Here is a 25,873-nt window from a genome sequence, read left to right on the forward strand (position 1 = left end):
GGGGTCTCATCAGACTCCATCCAGCCAGTAATTCTGGTCATTATTGAGTTTCTGTATTTTATTCCACGTTTTCCCTCCCACTCTATCCAGAATCTCCAGATTTGATCCTTTCCTGAGTGGTTGACACTGGTAGACAGGCACCATCTAGTTCTTCTAGTCTCGAGGGCCATCATTTCCTAGAGCTGATTGCTTCCAAAGGCCCTTGGTTTTTTTGCAATCTTCTTCACTTCCAATGATAGGAGACCTTTAGCTGCATCTTAGATTGCTGCTTGAAAGCTTCTGAGACCCCAGTCGATACTCACCAATGCAGGATGAGGAACAAGACTTTTATGTATTTTGTTGTGCCAATTGAGTCTGGTATCCCCCAGTACTATGGTCCTGAGACAGTAGATCCATTGGATCTCTCTCCCACAGTATCTGGGTCTGTGAGGGATTACTCTATGTCTTCTTCTGTTGTTTCTGCAAGGACTGTGGGTATTTTGTATCACTGGTATCTGTGCAAGGTTAGCCTGCGCTGAATTTATCCTTGGTCTAGAGTATAGTCCTGTTCAGTGAACCCCAGCTGATCTTCTCAGATGTTTATGTGTTTATCTGTAGCCTGGTGTTTGGTGTTAATGGTAATGCAGTATTGTGGATACACTGGTTCGTGTTAGCATCTGTCATCTACATCTTGTGTGTACAATTTGGTGTCCTCCTTTTTCCTAATGTTATCATGGTGGTCACAGACTCTTTCTATACCATCCCTCCCCTTACCCAGAGCACTTACTATCTGAATTTTTTGTTCATTCATTTATTTATTATTATTATTATTTCTCCCCCCATGGTAGAGAGTCAGCTCCATGAGAGTAGGCACTTTCTCTGTCTTTTATACCACTGCATCCCTGAGCTTGCAACAGGGCCTCAATACTTGAAGTACTGAATGTAAGTACTGAATGAAGTAAATGAATGTAAGACTATTCCAAGACATCTAAGATACAGCTACTGGTCTCTACTCATCCAGAGCAAAAGAGAAAGAGGGAAACCAAACATTCAGAGAAGAAACTGGTCTACAGGACAAACACTCTGTATGAACCATGGCCTCATCTCCCTTGAGATCAGAAGAACTAGATAGTGCCCAGCTACCACTACCAAAGATTCTAATCAGGGCCAGAATAGATGGATCCTGATAGGATGGGATAAAAATGTGAAACAGGACCTCAAATTCCTAAACAAACAAAACCCAGACTTACCGGACTAGTTGAGACTGGAGGATTCCCAAGACTACTGCCCTGAGATACTCTTCAAATCTTGAACCAAAACTAACCCTGAGGTCACCTTGTAGCTCATTAATAAATTGGCTCAAAAAATACTATCACCTATAAGTACTGTGCTCCTTTAAAAATCACCTATGTGACAGCCTTCACATCTCTGAGAACAGAACTAGATGGTGTCTGGTTACCAATGCCAACCACTTGGAAAGGGATCAAAATTGGAGTTTCTGGATAGAGTGAGAGGGAAAATGTGGAACAAAATTCAAAATCACAAAAAATGACCAGAATTACTGGTCAAATAGAGATTGGTGGAGCCCAGAGACTATGGCCCCAGGTTAGCCTTCAGGACTGGAACTGGACTCATTTCCTTGGATTACTCTCAGCCAAACAGTAGAAAGGCCTTTGAACAGAACACCTACTCCAGGGAGATGTACCTCTTAGATTAATCAACTGTGAGAGATCAGAAGGGCAGCATTTGCATAGCAGGGAAAGCCGGACAGACAGGAATATATAGATAAGAAGGAAGGGGGAGTCACGGGGAGGAGATGGGAGAAGAGCTTTTCATTATTGGGATTGTAATTGGTGCTGTGAAACCAAATGTATATGAACTATTGAGACAGATTTTTGATTATGGTATTGTTATAAAAGCTCTGACTGACATTTTAGTTGCATTGCTGAGGGGCAAGGCACTTATCACCAGGATTTATATCCTTCCTTTTTCACTACCTCTCACTTTCCTTTTTCACAATCCCTCCTTCTTTCTCTGTTAAATCTAGCTTATGGCAGGGGATCCTTCCTTTCTGGCTGTCACTCTAGGGCTGAGACTTTTCTAGGCTTCAGCTTTGACATCACTAAAATTACATTGGATGCAGCTATGTGACACCAACTCCAAGTTCAATTCCAACTCTAAAGATTCCATTAAGGAGTTGAAGAGTAAGAGAAACTGTTGTATCTCTTTTACATCAAGAGATGGAGCACTACCCTTGACATTGCCATTGAACAAAACCAACCCGCCCAACTAGAGAGATACCAAAAATAAATATGGATAAGAAGCATATGCAAGTAAATGCATGTGCATGTATAGGTGTATCTGTAGGTATATGTATGTGTGGGCTGTATATATATCCACATATGTAACAAACCACGTGGGGGAAGAGTTAAGAAGTCTTCCTAAACTCACTGCCGTCAAGTTGGATCTGACTCACAGCGACCCCTCCATGGGTTTCTGAGACGGTATCACTGTGGAAGTAGACTGCCCAACCTTCCTTCCAAGGAGTGGCTGATGGGTTTGAACTGCCAGCCTTCTGGTTAGCAGTCAAATGCCTTAGGCACTATGCCACGAGGGCTCCTTAAGAAGGCAACCTCTTGTTGTTATATGCCGTCGAGTGGGACCCGACTCGTAGCAACCCCTCCTTGGGTTTCTGAGGCAGTATCACTACAGAAGTAGATTGCCCAGCCTTCCTTCCGAGGAGTGGCTGGTGGGTTTGAACTGCCAGCCTTTTGATTAGTAGTCAAGTGTCTTAGACAATATCTAAATAACACATGGGATTGGTTTACTGGGTCAAAAGACTTAGGACCATAATCTCGGAGGACAACTTAGTCAACTGGCATAACATAGTTCACAAAGACAATGTTCTATATCTGAACTTCATGAGTAGTGTCTGGGATCTTAAAAGCTTGTGAGTGGCCATCCAAAATGCAACTATTGATCTCTACCAATATGGGACAAAAGAGAAAGAAGAAAATCAAAGGCTCAATGTAGAAACCAGTCCACAGGACTAACAGCCCACACAAACCACAACCTCTTCAGAACTGAGACCAGAAGAACTAGATGGTGCCCAGCTACCACTACTGACCATTCTGACCAGGGACATAATAGAAAGTCCTGGATAGCATGAGAGAAAAATGTAGAAAAAACCTCGAATTCTTAAAAAAGACCAGACCTACCGGACCAAGAAAGACCAGAAGAACCCTTAAGACTGTAGCCTTAAGACAGCCTTTGAACTTGGAATTGAAGCTATTTCTGCAGATTACCTTTCAGCCAAATAACAGATTAGTTTATAAAATAAACAATAGCACCTGTGAGTAATGTGCTCCCTCAAACAATGAGACAAATGGTCAACAGTACCCAAAAACAAAGATGAGAAGGCAAGGAGGGGAAAGAAAGCTAGATCAATGGAAACAGAGCAAACAGAATGGAAATAATGAAAATGCTGACACATTGTAAAAACTGTCACCAGTGGCACAGAACAACCTGTATAAAAATTGTTAAAAGGGAACCTAATTTGCTGTGTAAACTTTCATCTAAAACACAATAAAATATTATTTTTAAAAAATGTGGAATTGAAAGCCATTTTGAATTCTTGGATAATCAGCTTGTATTATCAGCTTTCAATGAAGGTACAGTGTTATGGCTGCAGCTGTTTGCTGACGTTTCCACCTGAGGCTCCATTCTGAGGTCCCAAATGAAAACGCATACCTTCCCACCATACTCAGCCCCTCTGGACCTCTTTGGTAGCACTTGGGGACCCTTTCACTTGACCCCTTCACCAGTCTGTTGACCCAAGATGCCTGGTGCATCTCATACCTTCCCCTTCCATTTCAGTTCCCTAGTAACCACCAGGTCCCACCCTGTGGCCTCCTAGCTGGTCCTCCTGCCCTCAACCTCCAATCCATCTTGCTGCTGTAGCAAATGGGTATCGTATAACATCAGGTCAACCGGCTCTGTGACTTCAGAATCTCTCTCCACCTCCCTGGGCCTCAGTTTCCTCGTCTATAAAAGGACAGGGTTGGGCTGGAAACTTCCACTTCCTTCTAGGAGTCACATTTCTATCGACAAGCAAAAGCAGAAGAAACTGTTAAACCACCATCTTAACCACAGATGGCACTCCATCACTGACACCGTGGTGTCTGTCCCAGTCTTCCAGAAATCGAAAAGCCCTTGGTGTTTGATTACAAACAGCACACACACACACAAAAGAATCCAAACCCTTTTAACTTCCTGCTCCCGAGGGTGAGGATGTGCAGTGGGGATCCACCCTCCATTGCCCAGAGAACCGAAGGCAGGAAATGGGGGATTAACACCCAACTCTCAGGAGGACTTTGACTTCCAGGGAGACCCTCTTTGAAAGTCAGGATAAAGGCTGCACTCACCTTTCTATCATGTACTCCAGGTTGGTCAGCTTCGCTTTCCCCATGGAGACGATGTGGACAGCATAGGAGCTGAGGGAACAGTGGACAAAACCACGGCTGTGCAGGTATTTCAGGCCCTCACAGATCTGGAGCAGCAGGTGCACAATCAGCTCCATGTGCAGCACAGGGAACTGGGACCGCTGCAAGCGAGAAAAGGCCAGGAACAAAAGGGACCAGGCATCTGACACTGTAGAATACTTTGTAATTTCCAAAGTCATTTCATTTGATCATCACAGTTACCTCATAACCCCATTTTACAGATGGGGAACCTAAAGCTCAGTGGGGTTAAGTGACAGGCCAAAGGGCCACTGGACCAGAATCCAGGGCCTCCAAACCTGGGCTCCATTCCCTTGGCTAAGTTGCTTCACAGGGAGGTGAAAATGAGATGAGAGTTCTCTAAGCCTAGTGTGAGCACCCTGGGTCAGCTTGGGGCAAACTAGTGGGGAAGCTGGGCCTACCCCACCACACACACAGCAATAACCCAATCCAGCCACTGGCTGTTCCATTGTTGTTGTTGTTGTTATATGCCATTGAGTCGGCCCCGACTCATAGGGAACCCTCCTTGGGTTTCCGAGGCAGTATCACTACGGAAGTAGGATTGCCCAACCTTCCTTCCGAGGAGTGGCTGGTGGGTTTGAACCACAAGCCTTCTGGTTATCAGTCAAGTGCTTTAGCCACTATGCTACCAGAGCTCCTCTGGTAACTATTCCATTACAGTTAGTTAAAAATAGGTCTGTGTTTCCTGGGTTTGTTGAGCTCTTAAATGTCTGATAAAGAAGCTGGACTGACAATAATAAAATCATGCTAGTTCTGACCATGTGCTTGTCAGCCTTAAATGGTGCCTCCAAGTCTTAAAAGCTTGCAAGCAAGCAGCCATCTAGATTCAACAATGGGTCTCTCCTCATCCAGAGCAAAGAATGAAGAAAACCAAAGATGCATGGAAAAACAATTAGTCCAAGGGATTAGTAGACGTAATCCTCAGCCTATATAACCATGAGACCAGAAGAACTAGATGGTGCCCAGTTACCACACTGTCAACCACTCAGAAGGGGATTAGTGCAGGAGATCCTAGACAGAGTGAGAAAACACTGTGGGACAAAACTCAAAATCATAAAAAAAAAAAAAAAAGACCAGGTTCACTGTTCTGATAGTGCCTGGTAAGAACCCTGAGACTATGGCCCCTAGTCACCCTTCAGGTCTGGAACTGAACTCACTACTGTGGCTTCCAGCCAAACAACACATAGGTACACAGCGTGAACATTTACATCAGGTAGAGACACTCCTTGGAGTGATCAATCACGGGAGAACAGAAGAGCAGTGTTTACAAAGGGAGACAGTTCAGGGGCAGGAGTGCTTGGAAGAAAGGGTGTAGGGAAGAGATAACTGCGGGGAAGAAGTAGGAAGAAAAAAAAAAGCTGTTACACTGTGGGGAACTGCAGTCAATGTCATGAAACAAAATGTGTATGAACTGCTGTATGGAAAATGAATTTGCTCTGTAAAATTTCACCCAAATTACAATAAAAATTAAAAAAAAAGGTACCCCCAAACAAGTAAAGAAGAGATTTCTCTTCAGAAATGCACAAATGGGAACTCTACAGTTGAAGGGGGTAAGTGGGAAGGGCAAAAAGGGGAAAATTCTGAAGGTAGCCACTTACACGTTCATGGAGGACACTGAAGAGCGTGCCAACTGTGACGCGTTCGTATACGAGGCGGGTCGTCTCCAGGTCCTGGGACAGGCACACGGCCATCAGCTGCAGCATGTGGGGGTGGCACAACTTGCTGCAAGAGAGAAGAAGCTTCAGATGGGCAGGGGGAAGCAGGGCAGGATAAAAAGATGGAGGATGAAGAGTGGGAGGTAGGAGGATTTCTCACTGATCAGACCCCGAGGACTTAAGAGTCATTTAGGACTACAAGGACAATACCACTAAGAGCTACTAAGTAAGAAACTTTGCATACATCATCTCAGATCCTAACAATTACCTGCAAAAAACACATCATTATTTCTTTTAGAGATGAGGTCAGGGAACACAGCAAGAACTTGCCCAAAGTCTCCACCCCATTTAGTCTCATATCAAAGCCACACAGTTTATACACCATCATCCAGCTTCCTTGGGTTATGGTTAGGCTGATTTCCCCAAAAGGAAGGATTCAGCCTCTCTAGACATAGCACCTGGGCCCATTCCAAGGCCTCGGAGGCACTGGTGTGAAACCATGAATTGAGATCCTGGCCTAGCAAGAGCTGAAGGACCTAACCTTGTAGTCACAGGAAATCTAATGTACTGAGGCCCATGGGTGTGTCTGCCGCAGTGGATTCCTGAGACATGGCCATCGCACACAGCCTTGCTCTGTGCAAACAGGGCAACCACCTGCTGCCCTAGAATGGCCAGGGGCAAAGAATGGGGCAGCCCTCAGGGGCCAGAGCCAGAATGGGCCAGAGGTTATGGGAAGTTAATCAGCTGATAGCACTGAGCCCCTCACCAGAACCACCCCCTTTCCTTGGACATTTTGTTAATTCCTCCTTCTCTTTCTTGGTGACCCTTGGAAGGCAAATCACCTAATCACAGTAACCAGAAAATGTGAGACTGAGGGAGGCTGGTGCTCTGCCTCTGGGCTGCAGCCCTGCGCCTGGGCTTCCTGCGCCTCCCTCCTTCTCACCTGCTGTGCTCCAGCTCGGCAATGAGCAGGTCAGCCAGTTGCAGCCTGCTGCAGTGCCGGTGGGTGGGGAGATTCAGCTCCTTCACCGTGACACAGCTTCCGTTCCACACCAGGCTACAGGGGTGGGGAGAAGAAGGGCAGTGATTTTCAGCAGAATTTGTGAATCTGCTTGGGCATCGCTGAGTCCTCCCTTCCCCGGGGTACTAAAGAACCCCTTGGGAACTTAAGGTGCAGGTGACAGAAAGCCACTGAAGGGGAGTGGCTTGATGAGGTTTGAATTTTAGAAAGACAATTGTACCACTAGGATGGTGAATGGGTAGGATGGGGTAGCCCAGAAAGTGAAGCCAGTCTGGGTGAGGGATGGTGAGAACCTGGGTGCAGAGACAGGCATGGGCAGGAAACCAAAGAATGTATGTGCAGGGGGTAGAAGGCTCATGAGTCTGGCAAAGGCCTTTTCTTGGCTAAAACTTTAGGATGTTGCCTCCAAGCAGGGAAAAAGAATGAGGTTAAATGAAGCTGAGAGACCTTGGCCAAGACAATTCCCATGACCCCATAGGGGCCAGCCTCTGGGAACTGAGAACACGCCAGGGAGTTCTGTCACAGCCAAGTGCTACCATTGCCCACCTCTGCTCGGTTTACTGGTGAGAGGTGTATCTGATGGCTGTTTTGACTGCTACAAGGGACTTAATACCTGTATTAGCGTCAACACATTAAGCTGCCTCTAATTCTACAAAAAAGCAGAGGGGTGAAGATACAGTAATGGGTACTCTCAGAAAAGTAGTTCTTAGGTGGGGGTGATTTTGCCCCCCAGAAAACACTTGGCAATGTGTGGAGACAGTTTTGGTTGTCACAACTGGGAAGTGAGGGTTGCTACTGGCATCTAGTGGGCAGAGGCCAAGGATGCTGCTAACCATCTTACAAGGCACAGGGTAACCCCCCACAACAAAATTATACAGCCCAAGATGTCAAAAGTGTTGAGACTGAGAAACTCCGATCTAGATTATGTTTTTAAGTGTTTCCTTGTATTTGGGGAGAAACCCTCCACACCTAAGGACGTCACAGCAGCCCCTCTTTCCACGTGACCAGATCAGGCCTTAACTGGCCAGCTCTGCTTACTTGGTCATGACCATGTAGGGGCCACTGCAGAAGGAGACAGAGGGCTCATCATCAGCCTGGATCACTTCCTTTTCTCCAATTACGGGAAGAGATAGCGGATAGGCCAGCTGCTTCCCTCCTATGAGAAAAAACTGCGACCAAAGCACAGCATCAAATTGTGGGGAGAGAAGAGGATATGTAACATCTCTTTGGAATCTTCTCAGCCGGCGAAAAATAATGAGAGCTGCTATTTGCACTAGACATTATTCTTTGATTTACATGATCTTTAATCTTCCAAGAAGCCCCACAAGATTGTGATATTCCTTCTCTTTTACTAATGAGGCAACTAAGGCTCCTAGAATACGTCCGATGCCTGCCTCAGGTGCCATGGCTGGAACTGAGGGGCTTGTGCGCAACCAGAGCCCACATTTCCGCTATACTACCCCCCTCCTATTGCCCCAGCTGCCTCTGCACAACCAACAGAGACTCAGGAATGGAGGCTGAGTTGTCAGCAAACGTCACCCACCACCCAGCTAACTGCCTCTTTCTGGGATGGGCAGAACGAAGGGTCCACAAGACATCATTTGACCTCAAAACAATTCTCCTTAAAGGTATTTCAACAATACTCAGAAACCTGTGGGAGGGCAAGGTCAGTTACGGAGTGGACCCCTGAGGTCAATGCAGCCCTCTGCCTCTCTCTCAGCGAAAAGTATATCTGGGGCCTTCACTGAGAATTAAAGGATCATTTTCTAAACCTCCCAAATCAAGCCCAGGTCAGTCAAGGGATTCCTCCAGGATTTTCTCCATTTTTTTCAGTAAGGACAGAACACTAGGGATACTTTTCTTCACAAGGGGCAAAAAAAAAAATTCCATTTTGGTGAGAGTACAGAGGGAAAAGTTGGACAAACGTGGGGATGGCCAGGTCCAGGTTGATCCTGCCATCGGTCCTGGAACACTAGCCATCAGTGACAACCTCTTACCTTCCCAAAGCCAAAGCTGTAGATATTTCGGGCAGAAATGATTCCGGCTTTAAGCAGTCGGTTAGGAGAGCCAGTAGGGTTTCTAGAAATATTTTAAAGGGGGAGGGGAGGTAAGGATTAACTTAACACTTGTATCCAGAGGAACAATGATAAACCAAGTTTTCAGAATGTGTAATTAGTTTTGTCTTTACTACTTGACTTTTTATCATGAACTACATTTAGATAAGGAGCTCTTGTGGCACAGTGCCTAAGGCATTTGACTGCTAACCAGAGGGTTAGCAGTTCAAACTCACCAGCGGCTCTGCAGAAGGAAAATGGGGCAATGTACTTTTGTAAAGATTTACCACCTTGGAAACCCAGAGGGGATTACTATGAGCAGCAATCAACTCAATGGCAGTGAGTTTGATGTTTTTTATTTTTTGTTTTCGGTATATATAGATGGGATCCACCCCCCATCTCTCAGTTTGTTGTACTGTGATGGCTTAGGTGTTGATGTGATGCTGGAAGCTATGCTGCCAGCATTTCAAATACCAATAGTGTCATCCTGTTAAACGAGTTTTCAGTGAAGCTTCCAGACTAAGACAGACTAGCAAGAAAGACCTAGCCTCTATTTCTGAAAACTATTACCATTGTCAGGTGCCACTGAATTGGCTCTAACTCATAGTGCCCCTATGTACAACAGAATGAAACACTTCCTGGTCCTACGCCAGCCTCACAATTTTTGCTATGCTTGAGCCCATCATCCCTGGCACTGTGTGAATCCATTTCATTGAGGGTCTTCCCCTTTGTTGACCCTCTACTTTGCCAGGCATGATATCCTACTTCAGGGACTGGTTCCTTCCGACGTGACCAAAGTACGTGAGATGAAGTCTGGCCATTCTCGCTTCTAAGGAGCATTCTCACTCACTTCTTCCAAGACAGATTTGTTCATTGTTCTGGTAGTTCATGGTATTTTCAGTATTCTTCACCAACACCACAATTCAAAGGCATCAATTCTTTAGTCTTCTTTATTCACTGTCCAGCTTTTACATGCATATGAGTCTACTGAAAATCCCATGGCTTGGATCAGGTGCAACTTAGTCTTCTAAGTGACATCTTTGCTCTGTAACACTTTAAAGAGGTCTTTTGCAGCAGATTTGCCCAGTGCAATACGCTGTCTGATTTCTTTACTGCTCCTATGGGCGTTGATTGTGGATCCAAGTAATCTGGACAGCTTCAATCTTTCCATTTATCATGATGTTGCTTACTGGTCCAGTTGTGTAAGGGTTTTTGTTTTCTTTGGCTCCCAGTGCCTAGCATGGTGTCATACATGTAGGAGGTGCTCAGTGCTTGCTGAGTGAGTAGTTTCAGCCCAGATTGAAGCAAAAAAACATTCTGCTGCTCGTGAAGCCACTTTCCCTTCCTTGGGAACTGGTGAAGGAACTTCAGGGTAGCACATCCCAGCCCCACCCTACACAGGCCTATGAGGCCCATGTTCCCGGTGTTCCTGAACAGACGTGAATGCTTTGCCTCTGCTTTTGTAAGGTCTGTCTCCTTGGCAACTCACTGATACCTGGCTGTCACTGCCCAGTTGTCAGCGCCATGCTGTTTAAGTGAAGGTTCCACAGTTTTGACTGAGGTTGCTTTGAGGTAGGGGACCACACATCCTCGTTTACACCTGCTGTCCATCATCATTACTGACACCATCCCCTTTATTCTCAGTACTGCCCAGTGTACAGGCTAAGTCACCCTGAGCTGAGCGGACAGACTGTAAGAGGAAGGCTCCTTTTTTTTCTTTTTAAATTGTGATTTGGGTGAAGATTTATAGAGCAAATTCACTTTCCATACAGCAGTTCACATACACTTTGTCTCATGACATTGACCACAGTTTACCACAACGCAAAAGCTCCCCTCCCACTTCCTCCCCATAGTTACCTCTTCCCTGTGTCCATCTCTTCATGCACTCCTGCCCCCTGAGCTGTCTCCCTGTGCATAAGTAGCCCTTCTTTCTCCCATGATTGTTCTCTTCAAGGAGTGTATCTACTTGAGGTAAACGTTCAACTCATATACCTGTCTTTTGTTTGGCTGGAAACCACAGGTGTGGGTTCAGTTCCAGACCTGAAGAGCAGCTAGGGGCCATAGTCTCAGCGGTTCCACCAGGCTCTATCGGATCAGCAAACCTGGTCCCCCCCCACTTTTTTTTCTCCAAATGATTTTGACTTTTGTTCCACATTGTTCTCCCTCTCTATCAAGGATCTCCTACATAGATCCCCTTCCAAGTGGTTGACAGTAGTAGCCGAGCACCGTCTATTTCTTCTGGTCTCATAGTTGTATAGGCTGCAGATCAGATGGTGTACCACTCGCTAGGACTAATTGTTTCCATGAATTTTGGTTTTCTTCATTCTTCTTTGCTCTGGATGAGGAGAGACCCATTGTTGCATCTAGATGGCAGCTTGTTAGCTTTTAAGATCCCAGTCGCTACTTGCCAAAGTAGGAGGTGGAACAATGTTTTATATAGTATATTATGCCAATTGAGCTTGATGTCCCTTGTGACTATGGTCCCAAGCCCGCAGGTTCAACTACTCGGTCCCTCTGGGTAGCTGGCTGTGACCAAGCAGCTACCACACCCTTGCCCCTTGTCAGCTCTACTATACACCTGGGGATTCGGATCATTCACATAAAATTATAGGACCATTGTCTGCCAACCCTGTACATGTTCTTGGATACACTCCCCATTTCATAAGATATACCTAAGAGTTCAGCCTGTCCACCCATCTATCCACCTATATACCCATGTTTGTCTTCACTGACAATGCAGTACTGTATGGGCAAAAGGGTTCATCTTTGTTGTCTGTACCTCCCAGGTACCTCTCTATGTCTTTCTCATCCTCAATGCCGCCATATTGGTCACTCACATTTGATACATTGCCCCTCTCTTCACCCAAATCAATACTTATCTCTATCTATCTAACAGCGTTCCCTTCCCTCCCCTCCCACCCCTGGTAACCAACAAAGAAAATTGGAAGGCTCCTTTCTTAAACCAAATCCTCCATACTTTCTAGAAACAAGGTCTACATATTCAAGCTTCAAGGAGGTAGGAGATGCGGAATGGTTTCCTGCCTAGAGGCACAGACATTGAGCTGGGAGTGGGGTGGGACCCTCAACAGCAGCGGAACAGGGACTGACACTGACAAGGCTGCCTCTCCACTTCCCATGTGGGGGCCCCTCAGCAGTGTGTGTGTGGCCCTCGGAGATAGAGGTTCTGTTTAAGCAATGTGCCCCAACAGTGACCTGAGTGCAACGCAGCTCAGACCAACATTTTGTGCTGTCTTCCCCGCATTTCCCAGTCCATACCCACATCTGGGCAGAAGAGAGGAAAAGATGGACTCTAGTTCTAATCTACAACCAGATGACCATCTGTTCTCTGAATTTCATGCTTTTCTTCAACCAACTTCTGTGTAAACGCACAACTGTGAAGAATCTTATCTGGCACTCACAGATCCCAGAGGCCAATTCTTATTTCCAGGGGTATTTCCATCCTTTCTTTCTTTAAACATTATGTGGTCTAAACCCTTATAAAAATAACGTTTCATCTAGTTATAAAACAGATATCACACTAAATGAGTAACTAAAATTGTAAAAGTTCCTCAACATTTGGATTTTGGTTTTCCTTCCTGGCTGGCCTCTCTGGCTAGTGAGTTCCTACCACCCACCAGGCAGCTGAGGGTGGGAGATGAAGAACTGACCGATGCAGTCCTTGCCTTCTCGGAGTTCACAGTCTAGCTGGGGAAACAGACAAAAAGAATGTACACAAATAAATAACTACAAACTGTAACAAAATCAAAACAAACTAAGCCCACTGCCCTGGTATGGATTCTGACTCGTAAAGACCCTACAGGACAGAGTAGATGGCCCCATAGGGTTTCCAAGGTTGCAAATCTTTATGGAAATAGACTGCATCTTTCTCCTGCTGAGTGGCAGGTGGGTTCAAACCACTGACTTTTGGTTAGCAGCTGAATTCTTTAACTGCTATGCCACCAGAGCTCCTTCAGACTATGACAAGTTTCTCCAAACCTTGAGTGTAGTGAGCAGGGCACAGGGGCAGGAGATGAGGGGGCAAGGTGGGCTGGGCTGGTGTAAGCAGGGCCTCCAAGACTAGATGCAGGATCCCACAGTTCATGCTGATAGCTGCAGTTACTTACAGTAACTCAGCTCTGGTCAAGTTTCTCCCTGAGCATGGAGAAAAGTTGGGAGCTACTGCGTATAGCTGGGATCGGCTCAGGGGGGGGGGGGGGCTAGTAGGGAGTCTCTTACACCAGTTTAAAAGAGCCTGAGGAACTGGTAATTGAACATTTTGCAGCCATAGTAAGAAAGGAACACTCTTCCCATGGTTCACAGTTTGAATGTGGAACTGGCACTCAGTCAAACAAAAACTGCTCCTGCACCCTCTGGCTGTGGCTCTTTGCTACTTGTTTACAAGTTTTTGTGGGAAATGACAAAAAAAAAGCCAGCCAACCGTCAGGCTCTACCTCTGCTAACTTTGGGGTGATGCCCCCTGCATTACACCAGACCTTCCTGGGGGCTGGTGGGGTGATGACAAAGGGTGCTTTGCTGGCCGTCCTTTACTTGTGGCCACATCGCTATTGGCCAGATACTGGATAGGGCCCACAAGAAAGGTTGGGGGGTGCAGAGACCCCACTCCACTGGAAGGTAGCACTCACCCTCGCATGAGGCCCCCAAACCGGGATGGGCTGCTGACGAGCTGCTGAGGGGAGTCTATCTTCCTCAGAAAGTCATAGGAGAAGCCCTGGATGAAGGCCTTCATGTGCGAGGCACAGCGCTGTATGAACTCCACCATCTGCAACACACCACAGAGATGCTCCTTTCTGGCTACGGGGCCTGGCACCCCAGCCTTCAATGGCAATGGAGGAGCAGAATGGTCTGAGGAGTTGGGACCCTGCAAGGAAATCTCTGGAAAGGGAAGGACCCAGGTGATTTTCTAAAGGTATAAAATGATTTTGGGGAAAGGATTTGGCAACCATTTCCTCCAACTCTATCCTTCTATAGATGAGGACTTTGAGGCTGGGAAGGGTAAAGTGACTTGTCCAACAGCTAATGAGGAGGAGAACCAGAGGTAGGGAAGCAAAGGGGACTCTGCCCTCACCCCTCGCTTGTGCCCAGTCCTGTGCCAACCCTTTGCCCTTTACATTTGTTATGTTACTGACTCCTCATAACATGTCACACCTGCTGGTATGTGGCCTCAGGAAATTTACTTAATGTTTCTGGGCCTCAGTTTCCCTATCCATGAAGTAGCACCTACCTGAGAGGGTTGTTGGGAGAATTAAATGAGTTAATATATAAAGAGCATTTAGAATGCCTGATGCATTCTAAGTGCTAGTTAAGGGTCAGATAAAATTACAGTTGTTCTCCCTCCATACTGAACAGATGATCTGAACGCCCGCTAGACTTGCCTGAGGATTTACAGCTAGTTAACTGGCTTCCACCATTAGTGTGTGTCTAATATCAAGGCCTCCAAAAGCCCTGTGCTGGCCTAAGGCCAGTGCCTGTCCTCGAGCTCCTGTCTCAGGCCCGTTCTTTGGCTGTAGAGCAGCCTCCTTACCGCAGCGCTGCGCTCCTTCCCTGCTGTCAGTGCCCAGGCCTGAGGGCTTTGACCCTTCTTGTCGTGGAGTCTCAAGTCACCTCCTGCCTCCAGCAGTTTACTGAGGATCCACTGATTGCCTGAAAATGCTGCTGCGTGGACAGGGGTGCTCCCATCAGAGCAACGGCTGCAGGGAAACAGTGAGCGTCAATGTAACACTCCCTCCTGGCTTCCACCAAGGGGGCTCAGTGGGCAACACAGAGCTCCCTTACCCTCTAAAGGTACCCTTTTGTGATGAGGATTATAATACTATTCGTCAGGCTCCTGGTCTGTGCTCTTTTCTTCCTGACCTCAATCCTTCAATGCAGTATCATAAGGAGACAGAAGGCAAAATAAATTCATACCCAGGTATGAGTCTGGCTCCATGTCCAGCTTCTTCCCCCACCACCTAACACTAGCTGCACTGAGATGATGTCTTCATGCCTGCAGTGTCCTGGGGTCAGCTTGTCAGGCACAGCCTAAACAAGGGCCTCTCTCTCCTGTAAGAATGTCTCTGTCTCCCAGATCCTATGGTGGAGGTCCACTAAACTTTGGCCTGATCAAATGACCTGAATCAAAGAACTAGAACTTCGAAACATTTAACCAAAGCTGACAAAGTATTTCCGAGGCATGAAGGAATGATGATCTTTATCATCTAGATACAGTGAAAATATGATACGGATCAGTGGCTTCCAAAACTGGTTGCACATTGGAATCACCTGGGAAGCTTTCTCTCTTTAATTGAAAGAGAAATACAAACAGGAGGAGGTAGTTATTGTTGTTGTTATGTGCCGTCGAGTCGGACCCAACTCATAGTGACCCTGCCTTGGGTTTCCAAGGCAGTATCACTACGGAAGTAGATTGCCCAACCTTCCTTCCAAGGAGTGGCTGGTAGGTTTGAACCACCAGCCTTCTGGTTAGCAGTCAAGTGCCTTAGGCACTACGCTACCAGAGGGCCCAGTAAAACAGATGAGAAAACTTTTATTAGCAGTTAAAATTTTATTTCAAAGTGAAGACTAACATTTCATATAAATATTTCAAAATTTGGACTATTTCACTGATATAAATTAGCAAAACTTTCTTTTAGTATTTTGTCAAAATTAATTTCTTAATATGTCAACTAAATTAAATGCACCCTCGTTATTTTCTAGATACTGATGTTATATAACGTACTTACTGATTTGGGTCTGATCCGTAATCCACCAGAATATCAACTAATTTCGGAAGACCTAACAATGCAGCAATGTAAAGTGCTGTCTGGCTCAGGGAGTTAACTGCATCAACACAGATTCCTGTAAAGTAAATACCAGAGTCAATGCAAATACCAGAACTTTTCTTGGGATGAAGTTAGGGGAAATTTTTAAAATTTATATGAACTTTCATGGTATTAATGCTTCAAACTTATTTTTAAATAAGGAAGTTTGCACCACCCTTTCAAAAACTTTAAAAAGTTGAACAAAACAGTGTGCTCAGTTTGGAAAGGTATTATCAGAATACAGCCCCTCACAGAATACTGAAAAACTGCCTAACAAGTAATGCAATACATAGAATAAGCATCAGGTACCAACTGTAATGGATAATTACAATAGAATTTCCAATCTTTAAAAAAAAAAAAACAAACAGAACCTAACACTGGTTTGCTTTGTAAACTTTAACCCAAATCACAATTGGAAATTTAAAAAAAGCTAACCAAAAGTCCAACTTTGTACCACAACAACCCACAGCATTCTTTATATTTTAACTGCACACAGTTAAAATTACCATGGGAGAAGCTGGATGTAATATCTGCCTATGGGTCAGGGGCCACCCTAGCATAACCCCACATTCAGCCTGAAAGAGCTGAGAAAGTGGTTCCCTGTGGTGACATTCTCACGGCAATTCTTGACACATGGAGAGAGGGATATCAAAGCTGATGTCAGATGGATCTTGGCTCAGAGCAAAGAATACCAGAAAGAGGTTTACTTGTGTTTTATTGACTATGCAAAGGCATTTGATTGTGTGAATCATAACAAACTGTGGATAACACTGAGAAGAATGGGAATTCCAGGACATTTAATTATACTCATGAGAAGCCTGTACATAGACCAGGAGGCTTCCTTCGAACAGAACAAGTGGCTACTGCATGATTTAAAATCAGGAAGGGAGTGCATCAGGGTTGTATCCTTTCACCATACTTTTTCAATCTGTATGCTGAGCAAATAACCCATGAAGCTGGACTATGTGAAGAAGAATGTGGCATCAGGATTGGAGGAAGGCTCATTAACAACCTGTGATACGCAGACAACACAACTTTGCTGAAAGTGAGGAGGACTTGGAGCACTTACTGATGAAGATTAAAGACTACAGTCTGCAGTATGGATTAGACCTCAATATAAAGAAGACAAAAATTGGACCACAATTGGACCTATAAGCAGCGTCACGATAGATGCAGAAAAGATTAAAGTTGTCAAAGACTTCATATCACTTGGTTCTACAATCAATACCAATGGAAGCGGCAGTTAAGACATCAAAAGATGTATTGCATTGGGCAAATCTGTTGCAAAAGAGCTCTTTCAAGCGCTGAAGAACACAGGTATCTCCTTGAAGACTAAGATCTAACTAAACCCAAACCATGTATTTTCAATCACCTCATATGCATGTGAGAGTGGGACAATGAATAGGGAAGACTGGAGAAGAGTTGATGCTTTTGAGTTGTGGTGCTGGTGAAGAATGCTGAAAAGTACTATGGACTGCTAAAAGAAATAACAAACCTGTCCTGGAAGAAGTGCAGCCGAAATGCCCCTTGGAAGCAAGAATGGCCAGACTCCTCTCACCTACTTTGGTCATGTTTGTCAGAAGGGGCTATTTTCTGGAAAAGGATGTCATGCTTGGAAAAGTGGAGGGTTAGCGAAAAAAGGGAAGTCTGCGACTCCCCAGCACATGACAACAACAAAAGGACATAATACACAAAGCATTAAAAAAAATAATAACTATTTAAATAAGTAAAACCACTCAGACTGTGTCCTCTCCCTCGTGTTAGGCCAGAATAAACTCAAGCCACCAACATTTCAGTTAGCAGCTTCCTCCAGGTGTCAGGCCCCCATGTTGTTGCTGTTGTTATGTGCCGTCGAGTCGGCCCCGACTCATAGTGATCCCTCCTTGGGTTTCCGAGGCAGTATCACTACGGATAGTAGGATTGCCCTACCTTCCTTCCGAGGAGTGGCTGGTGGGTTTGAACCGCCAGCCTTCTGGTTAGCAGTCAACTGCTTTTAGCCACTATGCTACCAGAGCTCCTATGAGACAGCCTGATAAGACAACCGAAGTGACAGAACCCACCCAGGCTGGAAAGCCCCATGTGATGATAAAATTCCTCCTGTGAAGCCTGCTCATGCTAATTAGGTGCAGACCCATTCCAACAATTAATTGGACCCCGCCATTTCCTTAGTGTCTCCACTTAGGTCTTCTACAAGACTATAAACCCTACCCTCCCCAGCCAGGCAGTGCGACTTCTCTGGCCCCTCTCAGGGACCCGTGAACCTCGCCCAGGCCCCTCTCAGGGAGCGTAAACCTCGTCCGGAAGCGCAGAATAAAAACTTCTCTTTAACCTCACTTTTGTGTGTCTTCTTCTCCTTACCGTGGCCTTACACCTCGTCCTCTCAAAGAGAAGGAAAAATAACGTTCATCAAAGATAAATGGAAACTGCCATAAAGCAACATCAAGAACCAGCTTCACACCAAGAAAACACTGCGCACCTGCCTCATAGTTTTAGGTGTACTACGCAATTAGAAGGGAGCTCTGGTAGCACAACGCCTATGGCACTTGACTGCTAACCAGAAGACTGGCGGTTCAAACCCCCTAGCCACTCCTTGGAAGGCAGGTTGGGCAATCTACTTGGGCAGTGATACTGCCTCAGCAACCCAAGGAGAGGGACTCCACACCACATAACAACAACAACGCGATTAGAAAAACTTCTCCAGTAACAAGGTTACAGAAAGAAATTCCTGAAAGTATAGTCTTAACCAGTATTTTTTTAAAATGGCATTATTCTTCACAAAAATTTAATCACGTGTTCGTCCACGTCCGTCTTTTAAGTACTAAAGTTCGACAATGCGCTCTTAAGTTTTCAAAGACATTTCAACCTGTTACGTTAATTAATATACGGATACTAAATAGCCAAGGAGCTCTGGTAGCATAGTGCCTAAGGCACTTGACTGCTCACCAGAAGGCTGGCGGTTCAAACCCACCAGCCACTCCTCGGAAGGAAGGTTGGGCAATCCTACTTCCGTAGTGATACTGCCTCGGAAACCCAAGGAGGGGTCGCTATGAGTCAGGGCCGACTGGCGGCAAACAATAACAACAACAACAAATAGCCAATCGCACACTGCCTTCTCCCGACCCCGCCCCGCACGCACTGACGTCGCGTTAGGTGTACGTGAATGCTTACGACTGCAAATCTCGCTGGAGCAGCCGGAACCGTTGCAAATAAATCTCGGTTTGGGACCTCGATGAAGTCTGTTGTCTTTCCCTAGAAAGCCAAAGCCTGGACACGGCAAGCGACAACCCTAAATCAGAAACTTACATTTGCATGATGCTGTACGTTTCAGTACAAGGTTTAACCATCATGTTTTCAATTTTTTGGTAATTAAACAAATGTATAAAAAGCAGGACGATGTATTTCACTACTTAAGAAGCTGCAGTAGCTTCCCAGCTCTTGGTCTAAAGCCAAAACTCACATAGCTTACAGGGCCTTGCCCACCTCCCTAGCCTCATTTTGCACCACAATCCCCCTCGCTCCAGCTACACTGGACTTCTTAGTGTTCTTCATATTCTCCATACTCCCTTTTAAAGAGCACACTGGCCCTGCCTGCAAGATGCACAGGACAGCAAAGTGAACTAACCTCCTCCCTTTATCCTATTTACTTCTTTACCCCGGCTTCCCGTAGCTAGCCAAAACCAGCCTGAGCCGGTTTGGCAGCCATCTTAGTATCCTAGGTGACCTTTGGGTCATTAAATGCCTCATGAATATTAACATCTCCGCCTCTGGATGGAGTTTAGCCCAATTTTTTTTTTTTCCCACATGCAATTTGCGACGTATGTAACCCTAACTGTGCCTGCGTAGAATTTACAAGTATGTATACCCATGAATTCGTATGACTTCCTGTTTTGTAAACTGTATGTATGTAAGGGAAGCTTGAAGGAGACTTCCTTGGAGCAGTCATGGAGGCACTAGCCTTGGCTGTTCCCTTCTTTGGCCAAAGAAATCAAAGTGCCTTTCTGTTCTCCCACCTCAGCCTTTTGTTTACTGGCTACAACTAACTAGTCATGCTGAGCAAAGCCTGGATTTCATTGGGTGGCATATGTTACCTCAAGGGTTTTGCTCCCTTCCTGCCCCCTTTGCCAAATTAATTTCTTCATGCAGACATCCGTCCTAGTGTCACTGTCTAAAGTGTTAAAAGAAAAATCATATTAAGCCAATAATAGAAATTGATTGAATTTCTATTGAATTAATAGAATTGATTGAAGTTTATTGGATATACAGTTTGCAAATAGGGTACTACTTCAACTAGTGTCAAAAGTGTTCTAAGGATGAGAACTTCTAAAATTCTGTATTAGAGCCTGAAATCTAAAAACACTTGGTTTATGGGAGGCTGCAGTCTACAGCTGGACCCCTAACTTCATTTTCAGTCAAGATATGAGTTCAGACACCATTTGAGCTCTTTATGTTACTTATTCTCCGATAAGGAGTTCTGATGGTGCTGAAGTAAAGGCATCCAGCTGCTAACCAGAAGGTTGTTGGTCTGACCCTATTAGCTGCTCTGCAGGAGAAAGATGAGGCCGTTGGCTTTTTTTTTTTCCTCCAGCCTTGGAAACCCTATGGGGTAGCTATGAGTCAGAATTGACTCAATGGACCTTAAGAGCTTGTTTGGAGATTCTAGCAGGGGAGCACAGCTACTCATATACCCTTGACTGAAGGGTAGTCCTCCTCTATCGTGTCAGGTCTTCCTCTTCAACCAAGCGCAAGGTTCAGAAGGTGAGACAGGCAAAGGATGATGGGACCCGAAGAGTTAACTAAAAAACAAAGGCAGCAAGCCTACTGCTGTAGCTAAAGACGAATCCACATCCTGGAACATAGTGTACAGAAGTAAGCAACCCATCCAGTTCCATAGTCCCTACCTTACAAGATCTTTTGCAGGTGTTTGTGGGCAACCAGACCTCCTCAGTTCTCCAAGCATCTCACATCGCTGTGAGATGACCACTGACCACTATACAACCATCCTCGGGTGGTGGTAGGGAGGCAAGGACACTCTGACAGAATGGAACCGGCACCCCGAGGGACAGTGAACGGGTGCCTACTACCATTTCTCAGAAAATGCCCACCTGTTTCAAAACTCAGCAAATTTATGCTCTGAGAGACAAAGGCTAGCATTGTTTGGTCCCTATTTGTCTCCGCTCATGAGCTACTTTCTTTTTCTCTTTTCCTTAATTAAAAAAAAAAAACCCTAAGCTTCTCCTGGTCATTTTTGGTCAGTAAAAGGCCAGAGCCTGATGGGGCAGACCCCTGATGGGAAGGGTTCCCTGGAACAGAGGGATGCAAAAGAAGTGGTGATGGAGGAAGAGGACACTCACATAGCCAGCCAAATCAACCTTGGCCATCAATGAGATGTCACAGCCAGACCACCCTCACATCTGACTCCATGCCAGTGGGACAGTGGGACTTTCCTGATGCTTGCTGACCACTAAACCAACAATGTGGCTATGCTTAGACAAGTGCAGGCAAGCCCTTGGAAAGGCAGGAATGTAGTTGAAAGTAGATTAACTACTATGCATAAAAGCCAAACCAAACCCACTGCCATGGAGTAGATTCCTATAGCCACCCAACAGGATAGAATAGAACTGCCCCATAGGGCTTCCAAGGCTGTAAATCTTCACAGAACCCCACTACTTCATCTTTCTCCTGTGGAGTGGCAATGGGTTCAAACTGCCAACCTTGTGGTTAGCAGCCCAATGTTTTAACCACAGTGCCACCAGAGCTCCTTAGCAGCAGAAAGGTGTTCACAAAAAGAACTAGGGAACTTACCTGGCATGTCATTCTTACAAAAAGAACCTGGGGATTTCCTTAATAATTTACAAAGATAGCCAATCCTGTAACCTTTTTAACCTGCAGTTATGTACGTATCCCAATCATTGTCCTTTCCCTCTGCTTCTGTAGTCCCACCTGAGACAGTGATGAAGCCACTGAAGCCAAACTGAATTGTAACCCATCCTTTCTAGAACCATCCTCCACCCTGACTGGAGGTAGATAAGCGGGCATGATAACTTGTTTCCTTAGTTGTCTTTCAGAAACCCAGCCAAGACCAACTTGAAATTGGCTAAAATCAGCTCAGATCCATTTTGGCCTGCAGACATGCACAGTGAGACAAACCGGAATGAAGTTGCTGGGAACTAACATCTCCCAGACTAAGCCCTGATCAGGTAATGACAGGAAGTCGGTGTAACTCATCTGGTGCACAAGTGCACTGCATTAAAATTTGACTGTCCCTTTAAACTGATGCAAAGGAAACCTCAGCCAGTCTCCAGCTAACTCATGCCCAAATTCCTGAAATTTATATGAATGTGTATAGACCCACCCCTTTCCTGAACTTTACAAAAACTGTACCAACCCCAACTTGGAGAGTCAGATTTGAGAACTGGCCCCTGTGTCCTTACCATGCCCATGGTAATCAATGATCTTTCTCATCTCTCAAGTTCACAAGGTGTGTGAACTAATTTTGGCTTAATCACACACAGGGCTGGGACTCACTTTAGTCTGACTTCACCACCAATCACCACCAAATTATCTTGTGATAATTTCCTTTGTTTTCTATTGTATATATTGTGCCATGACTGTGATTCAGTGGATGTCAGTCTCTGTGCTGGGGACATGCTGATGGTTTCCCTCATTGGAATGATACTCTCTTTGTCCTGTTCAGGGGTTAATAAAAGGGTCTCTACAAAACATTCTTGAGTCTAGGGTCTTTTTCCCTAGCACAATTCTTATAACAGATCTTATTGGAAAAAAGGGCGGGAACAAAAGTGTTAAAAGAACTTTGTGGTAAGGAAGAATTTTCATGCAGCATTGTCTTGAAAAACAATTAAAATAATTATTGAATAAGTGCTTCCAGAACACTTAACTGTGCTCCTGAGGAACCTGTAAATAGGGGGATTGTCCTTCAAACAGAATAAGGGGATATACTGCATGGTTTAAAAGCAGGAAAGGTATGTCAGAGTTGTATCCTTTCACCATACTTACTCAATCTGTATGCTGAGCAAATAATCCAAGAGGCTGGACTATATGAAGAAGAATGCAACATCAGGATTAGAGGAAGATTTATTAACAACCTGGGATATGTAGATGGCACAACCTTGCTCGCTGAAAGGAAGGACTTGAAGCACTTACTTATGAAGATCAAAAACTACAGCCTTCAGTATGGATTACACCTCAACACAAAGAAAACTAAACTCCTCACAACTAGATCAATAAGCAGCATGATGTTAAATGGAGAAAAGGCTGAAGTTGACTCAATGGCACCTAACAATGAAGTTGTCAGGGATTTCATCTCACTTGGATTTACAATTAATGCCCATGGAAGCAGCAGTCAAGAAATCAGACAACGTGGGTCTCTTCTTGTCCAGAACAAAGAAGAATGAAGAAAATAAAAAAATGCATGGAAACAATTAGTCCAAGCGACCAATACACCATGCAATTCTCAGCCTATATGACTATGAGACCAGAACTAGACGATGCCTGGCTACCACTGTCAGCCACTCAGAGGGGGATCTCTGTAGGAGATCTTGGATAGAATGGGAGATGTGGAATAAAAAAAAAAAAAAAAAAGGGACCAGGTTTGCTGGTCTGACAGAGCCAGATGGAACCACTGAGACTACGGCCCCTTGCTCCCCTTCAGGTCTGGAATTGAACCCACTCCTGTGGCTTCCAGCCTTACAAAAGACAGGCATATGAGCTGAACATTTACATAAGGTAGATACAGTCCTTGGAAAGATCACACATGGGAGAATACAAGGGCTGTGTACACACAGTGAGACAGCTCAGGTGGCAGGAGTGCATGGGAGGGAAGGACACAGGGAAGAGGTAACTATGGGGAGGTAGTGGGAGCAGAGCTGTTGCCTTGTGGGAAATTGCAGTCAATGTCATGAGACAAAGTGTATGTGAGCTGCTGTATGGTAAGTGAATTTGATCTGTAAGCTTTCACCCAAATCACAATAAAAATTTAAAAAGAAAAAAGAAAAGAAAAGAAATCTGACAACATATTGCACTGGGCAAATCTGCTGCAAAAGACCTCTTTAAAGTGTTAAAGAGAGAGAAAAAAAGAGAGTGCTAAAGAATAAAGATCTCACTTTGACAATTAAGCCATAGTATTTTCAATACCCTCATATACATCTGAAAGCAGGATAATGAATAAGGAAGACTGAAGAAGAACTGATGCATTCAAATTGTGTTGGGGAAAAATATTGAAAATACCATGGATTGCCAGAGGAATGGGCAAATCTGTCTTGGATGAAATATAGCCTTAGAAGCAAGAATGGCCTGATTTGGCTCGTCTCATGTCCGTTGGTCCTGTTGTCAGAAGGGACCAGTTCCTGGAGAAGGATATCATGCTTGGTGGAGGGTCAGCGAAAAAGGGGAAGACCCTTAACAACATGAACTGACACAGTGGCTTCAACAATGGGCTCAAGCACAGCAATGATTGTGCGGATGATGCGGGACAGGGCAGCGTTCCGTTCTGTTGTACACAGGGTCTCTGTGAGCTGGAGCTCACTGAGCAGCACCTAACAACAACAACATAGCTCCCAGTCTGATCTTTGGAATCTGTTTCCCAAAACTGACTAAATTCTTCAAAGAGCACACTGCCCAAAGCAAAATGGTTTTTACCAGTTTATCTGCACCATTGTTTGACTCAGAGGTGAGTTTTAGGAACCAAGTTTTTTCAAGTCTTGAGGTTCAAAAGGACACCTAAGGACAATAGCCTGTTTGGGTTACTCCAACTTCCATGAAAGCCAGAAATCTGCATTCCAGGATAATTAAAACAATTTTGCCACAGGGAACACTTTCCTGACCTCCTCATCCAAATAGCCCTTCTGTGTGATTATTTGATTAATGCTTGCATGAGACTATAAATTCCAGAAGGGCAGGGCCTATAAGTGGTGCTGTGTACCACAGGATCCCAAGCACCTAGCACTGAAAGAATGGATGGGAGCAAAGGTGTCCAGTGCACAGAACTGGGCTAAATAGGGGTTGCCAATATATTAATGGCTATTTTAAAGCCATGGGAGAAATGAGTTACCAAGGATATACCCAAACAACCCAGGGGTGAGGATGGAGCCCTGAGGCTTACTAACATCTTAAGGGACAAACTCAGGGGAAAAAGCCAAAAAAGAAATAGAGAAGGAAAGCAGCAGTTAAGAGAAACACCTGGAACAAATGGCTCACAGTGACAAGGGCGGTAAGAGTTTTGGTGAGAGCAGTGCTAGTGGGCTTCACATTTCTTACTCCTCAGGGACTGGTTGCTATGTCACAAGTATCTGTGGCATGTCTGTCTTCCTACCGGACTGTGTCCCCTGCCCTGGAAGGTATGAACTGAGAAATTTATCTTCCTATCTTTAGTCCCTAACAGAGTACCTGGTACACTTATTTTCTATTATTATTGTATCTTACCTTATATGAAAAAAGATAAATGGTGCTTCCTGGCATATGACAGGAATTCAATAAGTGGTGGATAAATGAAATAATAAAATAAATGTAAGGATTAACACATCGTGACTGTTATGAATTGTGTTCTCCCAAAATATGTGTCATATATCTTAACCCCTATATTTGTGGTTATAATCCCATTCGAGAATGTGTTTTGTCAATGAGGCAGTATTAGTTGAGGGTGTGTCTTAAACTGATCTCTTTTGAGATGTAAAAGCAGATTAAGCAAACACAGATTAAGGGGGAGAGATGGATGCCATGCCACATGAAGATCCCCAAGGAATTTAGGAACAGAAGCTGAAGAAAGACAAGGACTTTCTTCCAGAGCCAACACACAGAGAGAAAGCCTTCCCTA

The 25,873-nt window shown here is 45.0% G+C and overlaps 1 protein-coding gene and 1 non-coding gene across 2 annotated transcripts in view; both read right to left on the bottom strand.

The window, feature by feature from the left end:
- Window positions 1-25,873, bottom strand: part of TEX14 (testis expressed 14, intercellular bridge forming factor) — a 98,995-nt gene that overhangs the window by 47,977 nt on the left and 25,145 nt on the right. Inside the window, exons 2-9 of the mRNA XM_042783296.1 lie at window positions 15,967-16,081; window positions 14,772-14,937; window positions 13,873-14,009; window positions 9,173-9,254; window positions 8,214-8,344; window positions 7,098-7,211; window positions 6,098-6,221; window positions 4,404-4,582 (exon numbers count right to left, since the gene is read on the bottom strand). Coding sequence (XP_042639230.1) covers window positions 4,404-4,582; window positions 6,098-6,221; window positions 7,098-7,211; window positions 8,214-8,344; window positions 9,173-9,254; window positions 13,873-14,009; window positions 14,772-14,937; window positions 15,967-16,081 — 1,048 coding nt within the window. The remainder of the gene's footprint in view (window positions 1-4,403; window positions 4,583-6,097; window positions 6,222-7,097; window positions 7,212-8,213; window positions 8,345-9,172; window positions 9,255-13,872; window positions 14,010-14,771; window positions 14,938-15,966; window positions 16,082-25,873) is intronic.
- On the bottom strand, window positions 18,391-18,601 carry LOC122151863. Its single transcript, XR_006164310.1, has one exon. It is a non-coding gene; the product is annotated as a small nucleolar RNA U3 (small nucleolar RNA).

Source organism: Orycteropus afer, unplaced genomic scaffold (genome assembly GCF_000298275.1).
Source record: "Orycteropus afer afer isolate SDZICR_OR568_19922 unplaced genomic scaffold, OryAfe1.0 scaffold00834, whole genome shotgun sequence".
In the NCBI taxonomy this organism is placed as follows: Eukaryota; Metazoa; Chordata; class Mammalia; order Tubulidentata; family Orycteropodidae; genus Orycteropus; species Orycteropus afer.